The sequence below is a fragment of the Aotus nancymaae genome, unplaced genomic scaffold (genome assembly GCF_030222135.1).
Source record: "Aotus nancymaae isolate 86718 unplaced genomic scaffold, 86718_ANA_hifiasm-v0.15.2.pri h1tg000006l, whole genome shotgun sequence".
Classification (NCBI taxonomy): Eukaryota; Metazoa; Chordata; class Mammalia; order Primates; family Aotidae; genus Aotus; species Aotus nancymaae.
The window spans coordinates 17,133,671-17,149,430 of NW_026988417.1; the positions used below are offsets into that span (position 1 = coordinate 17,133,671).

The following is a 15,760-nucleotide window of genomic DNA, read 5'->3' on the forward strand; positions in this document are numbered from 1 at the left end:
ATAATTGTTATTTTCTTGTGTTTTCTAGTTTTTATTTTGTTTTGCTTTTTTTTTTTGTTATTTGTTACTTTCTAGTTTTTCTAAAATAGGTAAAGCTAGCCTCTAATGCCCAGTTTGTATTGAAATTTCTTGAGTCCAAAATGTGTTTTTACAGTTCAGTTTTACAGGTATGTTCAATTAATGTCTCTGTGTTACATTTAATTCTTAGTGTGATACATTTGATTCTTAGGTTATTTATTTATGAGATGGAGTCTCGCTTTGCCACTCAGGCTGGAGTGCAGTGGCATGATCTTGGCTCACTGAAACCTCTGCCTCCTGGATTCAAGTGATTCTCCCACCTTAGCCTCCCGAGTAGCTGGGATTACAGGCATGTGCCACATGCCCAGCTAATTTTTGCATTTTTAGTAGAGATGGGGTTTCACCATGTTGGCCAGGCTGGTCTTAAATGCCTGATCTCACGTGATCCACCCACTTCAGCCTTCCAAGGTGCTGGAATTACAGGCGTGAGCCACCGTGCCCAGCCATGGTCTCCAAATTAGAGAAGCATGATGACGTAACTTTTTAAAGAAACTAGATCATGAGTTCTACTGAAAATGTTTTGTGTTATGGATTACAGATGCTCCTCATTTTATGATAGGGCTATGTCTTGACAAACCCAGCACAAATAAAAAATATAGTAAGTCAAAAATGCATTTAATATTCCAATAAACCCACTGTAAAGTTGAAAACCTGTAGGTTGAACCATCTTAAGTTGATGACCATCTGCACTGCTTTCCTGGGGTGTCATTTACTTTGCTTTAAAAAATCTCCTTGTATAATAATTTTGATAAACTTGGAACTGGTAATAAAGCAACTAACTCTCAAACTTTTGGATTTCATAACTCCTTTTTACTCTTAAAATTGTTGCAGACCTTAAAGACCTTTTGTTTATGTGGGCTATCTCTACTGATATTTACCGTAACAGGAATTAAATAAAAGCATTTTTAAAGTATTTACAATTGATAACAACCCTAAAAATGCTAATGTTCATGAAAAACGTTTTCAAAATGAGTAAAAAGAATTACATTTTACAAACAGTTTTGTAGGTCTCTTTAATTTCCAGCTTACTAGAAAACAGCTGAATTCTCCTATCTGCTTCCATATTGACTGTGTTGAGATATCACACATCATGTACCTTCTGGCCGAGTCTACTATACACACTTGTGAGAGAATCAGAGTAAAAATAATAAATATTATTAATTTTGACCTGGTGTTCTCCTGAAAGGGTTTCAGGGACTCTTATGGCTTCCTGACTATTCTTGAGAACCAATGGTCTAAGAATTGTTTAGATGCATGTTCAACGTTTTTGATAAGGATACTTCACAGGTGAAGTGACATATCATGAGGTACATAGTCTATTTTCAATGATGCTCAAGTGATCAGTGTGTGGTCTGATGGTGACAGTCTGACCCCACCACTGTAAAGTTCTTAAAATAATCTTTCCTCTAATACTGTTTATCTTCATATAGATATACACACACACATACATACATATATAAGTTTTACTGGTTTGAATTGACACATAATTTTATCTATTTATGGGGTCCAATGGAATGTTTCCATACATGTGTACTTGTACACATTGTACAGTAATCAGTGTAATGAGCATATTCACCACCTCAAACACTTGTCTTTGTGGTGACAACATTCAAAATACTTTTAGCTGTTTTGAAATAACACGTTATAATTAACTATAGTTACCCTATTGTACAACAGTACACCAGAAGTATTCCTTTCTCCTACCTAACTTTGTACCTGTTGATTAACCTCTCTTCATCCCCTTCCCCATACCCTTTTCTGCCTCTGGTAATCACTATTCTACTCTCCATTTCTATACGATAGACTTTATTTAGATTCCACAATGACAAATACACATATTGTATTTGTCCTTCTGTGCATGGTTTATTTCATTTTACATAAAGTCCTCCAGTTTCATTCACGTTGTTGTAAATGACAGGATTTCATTTTTTTATTGGCTGAAATAGTATTCCACTGTGTATATATACCATATTTAAAAAATCCATTCATCTGTTGATAAAGACATTTAGGCTGATCCTATATCTTGGCTATTACAATTCAGTGGTTTTCACTGTATTCAGAGTTGCACAACCATCACAATTTTAGAACATTTTCTCCACCTAAGAAAGAAATCCTGCACCCTTGAGTGACTGCTCTCCCTCATCCTATGATTCCTAGCCTTTGGCAACCAGTAATCTACTTTCTATGCCTATGGATTTTCCTATTCTTAACATTTCCTACAAACATAATCATATATTTGGTCTTTTGTGACTGGCTTTTAATTAGCACAATGTTTTTAAGGTTCACCCATGTTGTATCATGCATCAGTACTTTACTCCTTTTTACTGTTGAATTCTATTCCATTTTATGGATATACAATATTTTACTTATCCTTTCTTCAGTTAATGGACATTTGGGTTGTTTGTACTTCTTGGCTATTATGAATAATGCTGTTATAAACATCTGTGTACACATACGTTTTCAGTTCTCTTGAATAGGCTCCTAGGATTAGAATTGTTGGGTCATATAATAACTGGATGTGCAACCTTTTGAGGAACTTCAGACTGTTTCCAAAGGGGTTGCACCATTTTATATTCTTACCAGCAATGTGTCAAGGCTCCAATTTTTTTTTTGCAACTTTGCCAACACTTATTTTATCTTTTAGATTCTAGCCATCACTAGTGGGTATGAAACAATGTATTATTGTGTTTCTTTTTTGAGTTTTAATTTTTGTGGGTAGTTGCTGAGTATGGGGTATATGAGGTACAATTTATATGTACGATTAAACTGTTATTGACTATAGTCATCCTGTTGTGCTACAGATCTTATTAATTCTATTTTTTGTACCCATTAACTATCCCCACTTCCTCCTTACACCACCCCCCATTATCCTTCTCAGCCTCTGGTAACCATCCTTCTACTCTCTGTCTCCATGAGTTCAATTGCTTTAATTTTTCACTCCCAAAAGAAGGTGAGAACATGAGAAGTTTGTTTTTCTGTGCCTGACTTGTTTCACTTAGCATAATGGACCTTCAGTTCCACCCATCTTGTTGCAAATAAAAGGATCTCATTATTTTTTATGCCTGAATAGTATTCCATTGTGTATATGTACTACATTTTCTTTATCAATTTGTCTGTTGATGGACACTTACATTTCTTCCAAATTTTGGCTACTGTGAATAATACTGCAATGAACGGGGGAGTTCAGATATTTCTTTGAAATACTGATTTCCTTAAGGGTATACACCTAGCAATGGGACTGCTGGATCATATGATGGCTCTATGTTTAGTTTTTCAAGGAACCTCTAAACTGTTCTCCACAGTGGTTGTATTAATTTACATTAGTCTTTATCTTCTGATGCTGTTGTTTTATTCAATTATCTTATTAGGGGTAGAAAAATAGTAATATTTTAAGTCTATTATGCCTTCCATATTTATTAGCCAAAATTCTTCAAGAATTTTCTTTAAATGATTATTTGGTTATCCTGAAACACAATTTCTACAGAAAGATAAATGCTTAACACTTTCCTTTAATTGCTAATTTTCACAGTAAAGAATCGGTGTGGTATATACCTCCAATACAGACTACTGACTCTGAGGGACACTTTCAGTTTCTGGTTCTCATAAATGAGTACATTTTTAAAAATTCAGTATTTTTCATTCCACTGAAATTGTTCTTCCTACTGATGATCAAATGTTTTCATATTTGACCAACTGGGAACTTTTAATATTGACTCCTGTATTCTTTTAACAAATTAGTATTTGGGCTTCCTTGCCTGCTGGCAAGGAAGATGTTCCAGGCTCATCCTGTACATTTCCTAGTCCAAACCTGAAGTCCAAAGAGGCTTGCTTCCTTTTAAAGGGAAATAATGTTTAGAGACCCCATTCTAGGTTTAGGTTCAATGTCACTGAGTTTTCACTGCTTTTAGGCTATTTCAGTGGTGAGATGAGGAAATGTGTATTTTTGAAAATAATTCATGTTTTGCACTGCGTTTCCAATCCACATGTAATATAAGGTTTTTAACTTGATGCTGACTGCTTCTTCTCTTACACTGAAAATACTGGTTTCCTAATGATGTTAACATGATTATATATTTAATTTGTTCTATAGACTCAAAAAATAATGACAATATTATTACTAGTATTAGCAAAAAAAGGTTTAAGAGTTCTTTAAAGTATTTTTTTGCCCTTAGAGTATATTCTATTACCGTTGTAATGTATTTCACTAAGAATGTATAGTCAAAATACTGGCTAAAATCATTTGATGTAATTCTTTTCTCAATGTTATGTTACTAACATTATGTTACTAATTTTACTAATTTGACCCAGCCAGGTTTGTTAAATTCTACTTCAAATTTTGAAGATTTTTTTTTTTTTTTTTTTTTTTTTGAGACAAGAGTCTTGCTCTCTCACCAGGCTGGAGTGTAGTGGCGCAATCTTAGCTCACTGCAACCTCTGCTGCCTCCCAGGTTCAAGCGATTCCTCTGCCTCAGAGGCCTCTCCAGTAACTTGGACTACAGGCACATGCACCACACCCAGCTAATTTTTTGTATTTTAGTAGAGATGGGGTTTCAACATGTTGGCCACGATCTCCGGACCTCGTGATCCACCCGCCTTGGCCTCCCAAAGCGCTGGGATTACAAGCACGAGTCACCATGTCCGGCCACTGGATTGCTCTACTTTTAAAAAATTTTTACCCTTTGGAATATGCAGAATATAAATAACAAGGTCTATTCAGAGCACTTCTATTCCTGTCTCATCTGCCTCATTTACTTCATTCCCTTCTGGGTAACCATGTTCATTATCATTAGTTTTTGGCTTATCTTCCCCATTTTTCTACACAAAAGACAGCATGTAATATATGCCATTTTTGCATCTTGCTTTTTATTATCTAACAAGAAAACCTGGAAATTCACTATCAAGAGATCATTCTCATACCCCACTTTTTTTTTTCGATGTTTGTCTTCCATTTTATGAATATAAATAATTGAACTAACCACGATACTATTGATAGATATTTAGATTATTTTCCAATGTCCTGCTATTCAAATAATGTCACAGTGAATAACCCTGAATGCATATCATTCCGTATCTGTGCAGGTGTAATTAAAGGCTTGATTTCCTGAAATGAGACTGCTAGGTCAAAGGACAAATGTTTATAAAATGTAACAGATATTGTCAATTCTTCCGTAAGGACTGTACCAGTTTGTATTTCCAGTAATGCATGAAAACGACTGTTACTTAACAACTTTGTATAAACAAACAGTGTATATAGCTAAACTTGACTTTTTATCATGTGACAGGTGTGAATCACACAAGTATGGCTGATACTATTTTTCTATGTTTAAGGACTTTTAAAATTTCTTCTATGAACTGACAGTATAATTATGCTCATTTTTCTATCAGGTTGTTAATCTTTTACATTTCAATTTTTTGAAACACTTAGATTAGAATCATTAGTTTTTTAATCTTATAAGGTACAAATATTTCATAGACTACCATTGTCTTCTGATTTTTCTAATAGTGCTTTCTTCTGTGTCATGCAGAAGTTTCTCTTGTTTATACATTGGAATTTATCATTTTATTATTGTTAAGGTGATATTCTAGCTAAGATAGAAATGATGAACAGGGGCAAGCGAAAGGAAACAAGAATATCTGAAGATAGAGTAATCCAGGCAAAGGGATCAGCAATGATGAAGGCCCTGAAGAGTGAGGTTGGCGAGTGTCAGATGTAGACAGCATGACTTGAACCTAGGCCAGGAAGAGAAGGAAAGGAACAAGTCCAGAGAGGTAGGCAAGGACAAAATCTTGGCAGAACCTAATAAGTCATCAAAAAATATATAAGTTTTGTCCTTAATTTAACAGAAAACTAAGAGGAAGATTAAATACAGAATATCAGCTTTATTCAAACTGGGCATAAGAACCCAATTTTGGCTACTGATAAATTCAAGGTTATAAGGTAGATATGAAAGTTATCTCTTTGGGAAGAGAATACCTGGAGAAATTACAAGGGAAAAGAAAAAAAAAAACAATGAATTGACACTTGGAAACCCATGGGGTTGGTTATCAACTTTATATTATATGAATAGTTAACACAAACTGTTGCATGCACCAAATTACTTAAAATAATATATAAAATTACCTTCAGGCTGTTTGTATAAGGTATATATGAAACAAATGAATTTTAGGTTTAGACTTGGGCCCCATCCACAAGATATCTCATTATGTGTATGCAGATATTCCAAAATAAGATCAAAATCTGAAACACTTCTGGTCCCAAGCATTTTAGGTAAGGAATACTTAATCTATACAACAAAGTTCTGTAAAAAATTGAACAGCAACAGAGAACACTAATTTCTTTTTTCTTCTTTTTATTTTTGCTTCATATACCTAATTAAGTTAGTCAAGTGACATTTCAGACGGTAACACTTATGAAACTTCTGAATTTAAAGTGCATGATTTTTTAAAATGACATTTTTTACAAAACAGAAAAAAGAAAAATCCAGCTTATATATATTGTAACAATTATATTTATCGACATTCTATAATCTCATTTTATTAAAAAAGCTTTGAACAATCTTTTGGTTTTCACCTGACTGAGACAATCTTCATACAGTTCCTCAAACATATCAGATATATTCCTGCCCTGAGTTTTGATATTTTGTAATTATATTTGGTATTTCTTCTGACTTAAATGCCCCAACCTCAAATCTTCATGGAAGACTTCCTCTCATTATTCATGTCTCAGCTCAAACTCACTTCTTCATGTAGGTCTTCCTGAACCATCTTATATAAAATAACCCTCCCAGTCACTTATTTTGATATCTTGCTTAGTGACTCTTTTGGAAAATTATGGGCATGCTGATAAGCATATTTGGAAAACGTAACTTCTGGAAATGGAAAGTATAATGACAAATTAGAAACTCAAGACACAGGTTAAATTGTGATTAAAATAGCTTGAAAAACAATTAGTAAATTGGGAAATATTTCTGAATAAACTAATCATGATATTACACAGAAACAAAAAGTTGGAAATATGAAAAGGAAGATAAGAGATAGGGAGGATAAAAGAAGAAGATCAAAAATATGTTTCAATGGATTTTGACAGGAAATAAAGTGAGTAAAAATATATTTGAACAGATAATGGCTGGAAAATGTCCCCAACTGATGAGAGATCTGTCCTTAGTTTTAGAAACCATGTAACTCCTAAGTAGAATAAAGAAATCTGCTTCCCTGTCACCTCATCAAACTGGATGTGACCTGTGCCACCTTGTTGGATTGCCAGAATGTAGATAAAAATGTACTTTTTTAAAAAAGATATATACTTGCTACTTGATAAGGACAGAACATCATTCTAGTTTCATGTTTAATTTGAATTAAATATATTCTGTGGTTTATATGAAGAAAAAGAAATCTGCTTCCAAACATATCTAAGACACCTGCAGAATGCCACAAACAAAACAGAGAAGAGCGAGAGAGTGCCCAAAAGTAGAGTGTGTAAAGTTCCCTATGAGGAAAAGACTATTAACTGGCAGTCACACAATCATAGCAAAAAGACAGTTATGTGCCCAGACAAAAGATCTTTTAAGAACAAAAGTGAAAAAGAAAAAGAAATATAAAACCAAAAAAAAAACAAAAAAACCCTGAGAGTTTACTACCAATAAACCTTTATTTAAGGAATGCCCAATCCCAGAGGAATACATGAAATATATGAAGGAATGATGAGCAAAGGAGATGATAATCAGGTATGTAATACTCAACAAAAATTGATGATATAAAACAAATGGTTGTGTTTAAGTTGTGGGGTCACAAGAAGGGAAACAGCATTGAAGATGGCTGTAAGTGTCAAAGCAGGTAACTCTAAATTTCTATTAACTATACCTTTAAAACATTTGAGGGTAACTACAAACAGAATAGCAGTAGAGTATATAACTTCAAAATAGGTAAAGAAGGAAAAGTGAGGAAATTCAATCCAAAAGAAAATAAGGAGGAAAAAAGCATAACAATACAAATAGCAGATAATAAGATGGTTGAAACAAATAATTACAAGGGTAAAAAATGCCACAAAACAATATATGATATTGTATGAAAATACAGTAAGAATCCCAAGCTAAATAAGAGTAAGAATATCAACATGTGTGTCTGTGTACATCCAATTTGGAAGGTATGGGGGAAGTTTACCTAAGAAAGTAATGTTTAAAAGGAGACCTGGAAGAAAGATAGTATGTATTTAACAAAAAAACTGACTGGGGGTAGAAGGTAGCTTTATTGTTGGTGTTCTGAGGTTCTGAGAGTGTATGCCATATGCAAGAAAATGAGAAAAAGCCAGTATGAAGACTAAAGAAAGAGAGACACAAGATGCAGCTGGATACGTGGGCAGGGGCTGGTTCCCGGAGTTTAGGATTTTAGACGTTATCTAAAGGGCAATATGAAGCCATTAAAGGGTTTTCAGCAGGAGAGTGTAGGCCTAGATCTGTATTTTAAAATATCACCTGTTTCTTCTATCCCTGCAGTCAGAGAAGGTTAGATAAGGGACACAGGACCACCTAGACATATGTTTTATTTTTTAGGTCGACTAAAACATGGCAAATTCCCAAGCATGGAATATAACATTTTTTCCACATGTTTTTTGCCACAGAAAACAAAAGCTCAGCATAGAAAAACAAGATAGACAATTTCATTAGTGAATATAGAAAAATTTTTAAACTGAACTTTAAAAGTTCTTTAGTGATTTCCAAACAGAATTATAAAACTTAATTTATAAACCACATATTTAAGCCTACATAACATCATAAAACTATACATGGCTCTCTTACAAATAGTAACACCTACCTTAATCACAGCCAAGAAAGCAGAACAGTGGCGGTGGCAGCAGCAACAAAGGATACTTAATAACAACTAAATATGATGCTGAAATTCATTTATTTTATTCATATAGTCTCTCAAATAGTCACTGGAAGCCGACTTAGTATTAGTCCTATACATAATTTGTTAAAAAGAAATTTAAACTAGAAGTTGTAAGTTCTATAGTTTACCCTACTGATAACATTTTGAAGTAATTAAAAAAAAATCTTACTTATCTCAATTAAGAGAAAATAATCCTAAAAATTTCAAAATCATTATATGGTGGTGCAACTGTTAATGTCCATTATTATGACACAATGTTCCACATCGAGTTTTGAAAAGCATTAAAAAGTACAGTGCAGAATATTTTCCAACCAAAGTGTTTAAAATAAAAAATTTCATTGTGAAAACATCATGAATGCCATGGTCAAGTCACAATTCTCATTTTAGTTATCAGTGGCATTTGAGGATGATGAATATTTTTAATTTACTAAATAAATCTGATATACCGTAGACCATATCAAGCACTGGAGACATAAAAGTGAAAAAAGACAAGTTTCCTGCTCCCAAAGGTAGATTACAATGGAGGGATAAACATGCAAACAATTACAATGCATTGAGAAGTTTACTATAATGAAAGTTCTACCAGAATACTCATTGGATCTTACGGTAGAAAACTGCATCAACAAAGTCAATGAAGTATTGCTGTTCCATCTCTGCCCATATCCATTCTTGTTCTGTACTGGATTTGCCTAGTCTTCACAGTTGTTACAGTAATGATAAAGGTCAAGTTGCAAATTTCTTCTTGTACGCTGGAATTTGTGAGAAGTTTTTACTCTGGCCCCAGATTAAAACTGATATTTAAGAAATATATACCTGACACACTTATGTTATTTATACTTGTTTTTTAACTCAATGTACTAGGAAAAAAAAAAGAATCCTGGGTATGGGCAATACATGCCTTACCTTCCTACCAGTTTCTGAAGCTCAGAGTATTTATACAAATCCGAAGAATTTAAAATGTACAAAGAAATATCCTCTAGTATTTGAAATGCCTGGATAGAATAGTACAATGGAGATGAAAATACCCATGTTTTCCTCAGGGTAACCATATTTTAAGTCAGTATAGAGTTGTGAAAGAGAAAGGCAATAACAATGAGGAAGATGGAAACTGACTTATGAAGAACAATTAAGAAAGCTGAAAAGAGTTGCATGGAAAACAGACATTTGAAGAATCGTAAGTTTCAACAAATATTTACAGCATTACTATGTCAAAGGACTAGAGTTTCTCATATTGGTGCACAAAATAAAAACAAAGCAAAACAGAAGAAAACCCTAAAGGTTATCATGGAAAAGAAAAGTCTTAGAGATGTAATAATTTTTACAAGTATTTACAGTAAAGTAAAATGCTGTTGCAGATGAAAAAATATAAAACAATGAGTATATACTTCATAGCTATGAGGTTAACTATTAGAGTTGCCAAAGATTTTCTGTAAATACTTAGAGGCTGAATTACTATCTCTTACAGAATAAAAGAATCCCATAGAGGGAAGGAAGCTGGGCAAAATATTCTTTTAAGTATCTTTTTCTTTGCTTATTTGGTTACTCCAATATCTTCTTCTGATTCTTGTTTTTGCCTATTTTTCTCATTAGTTGTCTGTCTCACTGGTTGTAGTTTTGTTAGCTGAATGCTTGCTAGATACATCGTTATATAGATGAGGCTTGACATTTCACTTTCTTCAATGACTTCTATACTTGAGTTTTAGATTTAAGTATAGTCAAATATACAAAATTGTTTATGGACTGTGATTCTTGCATTTTAAGAACTTCTTCCCTATTTTGAGTTAAGATATTATCCTCTAATTTCCTCTCTTTTAGTTTGCTTTTTACATTTAGCCTTTAAACTCAACTATTTTTTAGAGTGGTATGAGGTAGAGATCCACCACTTATCCCCCTTTTGGGTAATCAATTGCCCTGGAACTATTTATGAATATGGCGTTCTTCTCAGTGATTTATAATGACATTTCTGTCTTATACAAAGATTCCACTAATGTTTGGGAGCTTCTGTGCTTATTGATCTGTCCTACTTATTTTTATTCTGGGCAATAGCACCCTGGTTTAATTACTGCACTTAATAAATGTTGCTACATTTAGCAAGACTACATTTACCACCTTGACTTAATTATTCTTGGCTCTTTAAGTCTTGCTTGTAAATTTTAGGATCAGCAAGCCACATTTAACAATAAATCCTGTCAGAATTCTGCCTGGAATGACACTGAATTTGTAAGCACATTAAAGGTAAATTGCTATCATCTTTCAGTCTCACATTCATTTAAAGTATAATTACTCATTTTGCTGGTCGTCTTTAACTTCCTTCAATGTATTTTTATAATATTCTCCATAAGACCTGATATAGTTTATCTGTTTCATTCTTAGGCATTTCACTGTTTTTCCTGTTGTTGCAGCTATTGCAATCATAATTTTTTTAAAACTAAATTTTCTAATTGGGTAGCTAGCTGAGTGAGGACCACTCATCAAATGTTTAAAACTGATGATGGTGTGCATTTTTTGTGTTCTTTTATTTTAAACCTTTAGGTTATAATGTTTTTGGTAGTGGAAGTACCCATCTATTATACTTTGTTTGATAAGCCCTTTTTATCATAAATATGTCAGCTCTTGTGGAATAATTTTCTCTGTATCTATTAGGATGATACAGTTTTTTAACTAAGAAAATTTTTCAAATGCTTAATCATTCATGCCACCTTAGCATTATTATGTTCTTATACATCAGTGTACTCAATTTGCTGATATTTATTAAGGATTTCTGCTGCTAGGTTTGTAAGTTGCAACATTTCTTTCTTTTTTTTAACCTTTGTCTGGTTTGGATATCAAGATTATACCAACGTTTCTTTTTTTTTCTACTATTCGAAACAGAGTAGAAAAAAAGGAAAGCCCAAAACAGGAATTATCTGTTTCTTTAAGAGTACATAAAGTTACCTATAAAACCATTTGGCATGGAGAATTTCATAAACTTATGGGTTATACTATCCATAAATTTATCTACATCATTTATAGATATATTATCTATTGGATTTATGGATTATCATCTAATTTGAATAAAGTAACTCATCAAATAAATAACTGGCTTAAATGAGTATTGTTAAAAATTATAGTGAGAATAATATTAAAAATGCAAGCACTAGCAAATAACAACATTAAAAAGAGCATAACTGACACTGCTACCACTAGTATAAGCTCTTTACTGACTATACCATGAGGTAAAACAGTGAAATCCAGCTAAAAAAGATTAAATTCTTAAGGAAGCTATTTGAAATATGGGTTTATACTTTATATCATTGCTAATGAAACTCTTCTAAAGTATATTACCATTCAATAAGATATTGGCAGTGAAGTCATCATGATTAGCAAGACATTTAAAAACTGTTTATAACATTTTTATTTAAAGCCTAAAATATTTATAGAAAGATTAGTACATATAGTGTGTTAGTAGGTACATACGCACACATACATATGCACGACCAAATGCATCCGAGGGTATGTGCTCAATTTTTCCTTGTTAGGTGTGCAAGTAGGCAAATTTTAAGAAACTGCCAATCCATACCATGGCAGAATGGTTTCATAAAAGAAAATCTGATCCTGTTACTCTCAGTCCAGTAGCTTTCTACGACTCCAAGAAAAGTCGAAATTTCATCCCTACTTACTTTTCTAGCTTCATCTGTCATCATTCTTCCCCTTGCCCTCTATATCTCAAACCACATTAAATAATTTCTACCCTCAAGTAGGACTAGAATCACATGACAAAAAGTCATCCAAAAATTAAAATTATCACGAAGACAACTTATAGATTTATATCCATTATCACTAGTCTTTCCACCCTCAGGATTTTCACATATTTTTGCACTTTACTTACACTATTATAATAATTTAAATAATTAAATGACTTGTTTTCTATGTATACTTGGATCTGTCTTGCCACTTAACTTCATAGAATCAAAGATCTAAAAACTGGAAATTTACTTTTAAAATGCCATCTATTCTAACCAGTCATCTGAGATGCTTTTCAATACCTCCAATGATGAGGCAATCAGGGACTCATTCCTTCTTTCCTTAAAAATTTTCTTAGAAATATTCTTTCTTATCTAGACCTGAAATCTGTTTCCCTCTAACCTCTAGCTAGTCATCCTAATACTATTCATTGGACCATTCACAGAAAATTCAGTCCTATGTTAGGGTAACAGTCATACAAATATTTATAGATCACTATCACATTACTTCTAAGGCTTCTTCTGTGGTGGTAAGGAATAGGAGGGAGAGAGTATGGTGAGACTAGTATTTGAGTATCTTTCATGAGTTTGTTACTAAATATTTAATTCTCACTTTGCTCCAATGGGTCCATTATTATTATGACCAAATTACAATGGAAGAAATTAAAGGTCTGATAAGTAACGTTACCTATTACTTAAGTTACCTATCTGTAACTTAAGCAAGTAACAGAGCTGGGATTTCAACCACAAGCCTGTCACATACCAAAGCCTATGTTCTAGTCTCTTCAGAAATCCCCCAAATGAGAGGAGACATAAGGGAATATAAGACATGGAAAAGCAAATAAAAAAATTCTAAAAATCCTGTTTTCTGATTTCCAAAATTCTATGTACTGATATTTTTTTTCCTTAAGCTTTCAGGGGTGTCCAACCCTTTGATGTGAGGATTTTTTTTTTTTTTTTTTTTTTTTTTTTGCTTATCTGTGGTGGCAGATACCATAAAAATTACACAGGGAACCACCCGCCCCCACCACCAGTCCCTGCTTTTTAAAGCTCAGCAGCTATTGTTAGTGTATTTTATGTGTGGTCCAACACAATTATTCTTCCAGTGCAGCCCAGGGAAGCCAAAATGTTGGAGACCCATGCGATATCACAGTCATCTTTGACATTTCTTTCTCTGTCTTATAACCTATTATCTTAAAATTTGTCAGAAATTGTCACATAAATGCTTGCAACCTAATATTAGGGAATGAAAAAGGAAAAATTATTCCCATATTTCAGCCTTTCTAAATTTTAATCTGATTTACACACTGAAACAACTATCTCTTCAAACACTAACTAGTATTTTCTTCTTAAGAGACACAAACTAACATCATTGCTTTCTGGTATTAAATTTAATGCTTTTTTCTTATGGCTTCAACAACTTACAATACGATTCCTAACCCATATTAATAAAAGCTACCTCAATTGTCCTTTGCTCAGATAAACACTTAAGTCCTCACACACACTTAAAAGCCTGTTCTCGTCTTTCCTCTGTGAAGTTATGGTTCTCTTTTAATTAAAGTCCGACATGGTCTTCATTGCTCAGGCTCCTTATGACAAATACGTCTCCATACAGTTAGTTACATGATAACATTATATTTGTCACACATATTCCATTTCCTCTGTTCCCAGTTACATCATAAACTGGAAGATAAACCATCTACTTTTTCCCTCACCTAAGTACAAAAAAGAAACTAAACAAGCAAGTGCTTAATTAATGTTTTCAGCTGTCCACTAAAAAAACAATTATTTCTTATGAACGTCTCTTTCTTTATATCCTTTATTTTTAATCTGTTTATTAGGATTTGTTCATCATAAACTTTATTGCAAAAGGAGTTGAAATCAACTCAAATTTCCTCTTTCATGAACAAAGATGCAAATCCAAAAGCTGTAAATTTGTACTTCTCTCTAGTCCATATTACATGAACAAACTAAAAGTCATATTACATCCAAAATAAATTTCCCTATGAATATAAAAAGTTGCAAATATACATTTAAGGATATACAACATAAAACTATATATTACATGCACACAAAAATCTTACCTTGCTGAGTATTTTGTTCTTGCATTCGATTCACAGTGAGGTCTAAGGGGCCTTCCTGCTCTTCCTGAAGGGAGTTTTCTGCTTGATTCATTTGGATACTTTTACATACTATACTTGGTCCAATTGAACCATTTCTATTCTCTTGAGTTTTACCACTTTTTGAAATGTACTCAATCGCAAATTGACGTATCATCTTTTTCATTAATTCCTGAGCAACTAGGGGAATGTTAGGATCACAGTTCTGAGGAAGATCTAGGGAAGAAATAAATATAATAATCATTTTAAAAAGAGAAATGCAAATTTTACCAACATTTAAATTTATTTTTATTACAAATTAATGGTTTTAGAAGTCTTTTAGCATCAGTCCATAACTTCCACTGTTTTCTGGGAATTACCAACAGAAGCTTTATAGATTTAATTGGTTTTATAATAATATATCAACCAAAATGTAGCATATTTAATTATTTTGTATGATTAAACATTCTCTGGTCCCAAGCTAAAATACAGATAAAGAATTATACACAGAAGCCGAACAATTTATTCTCAAGAGTTCTAATATTCATTCAGATGTATTTTATTAAGATATTAAAACAGTATGTGAACATAAATTGTATGAATAACCAATTTTTATCCTAATATACAAAGTGCATGCATTAACTAGGAAAACATTGTAAATTCTTATAATTCTGTATCCATTAAATTCTTCAATTCTGTAAAATGTGCATCTCATATATATCCTGAATGTCATCATCAAGGATTTTTTTACTTTCTTGATTTTTTATATAGAAAAATTTTGATCATAAAGAGAAAATGAAAAAATAGTACGATGATACAGTTTCCACTAATATTCAAGAAATGTTACTGGTCTGCCAAATTTGCTGTCTTTTTACTTTATTTTTATTTGTAGAACCATCGAAATTGCAGAATAATCACAATTTACTCCTAAATATTTCAGCATGGATATCCTAAGATAATTCTGCACATTGGGAA

At 32.7% G+C, this 15,760-nt stretch overlaps 1 protein-coding gene across 13 annotated transcripts in view; it reads right to left on the bottom strand.

The window, feature by feature from the left end:
• LCORL (ligand dependent nuclear receptor corepressor like) overlaps positions 1 to 15,760 on the bottom strand; it is a 200,321-nt gene that overhangs the window by 49,581 nt on the left and 134,980 nt on the right. For 9 of the 13 annotated variants that reach the window (XM_064366019.1, XM_012472359.3, XM_012472358.2 and 6 more), the window contains one exon: positions 14,771 to 15,022. In XM_064366019.1, coding sequence (XP_064222089.1) covers positions 14,771 to 15,022 — 252 coding nt within the window. Of the gene's footprint in view, positions 1 to 28; positions 9,714 to 14,770; positions 15,023 to 15,760 lie in introns of those variants that run through there. The other 4 variants (XM_064366022.1, XM_064366018.1, XM_064366021.1 and 1 more) reach the window with 4 other exon arrangements.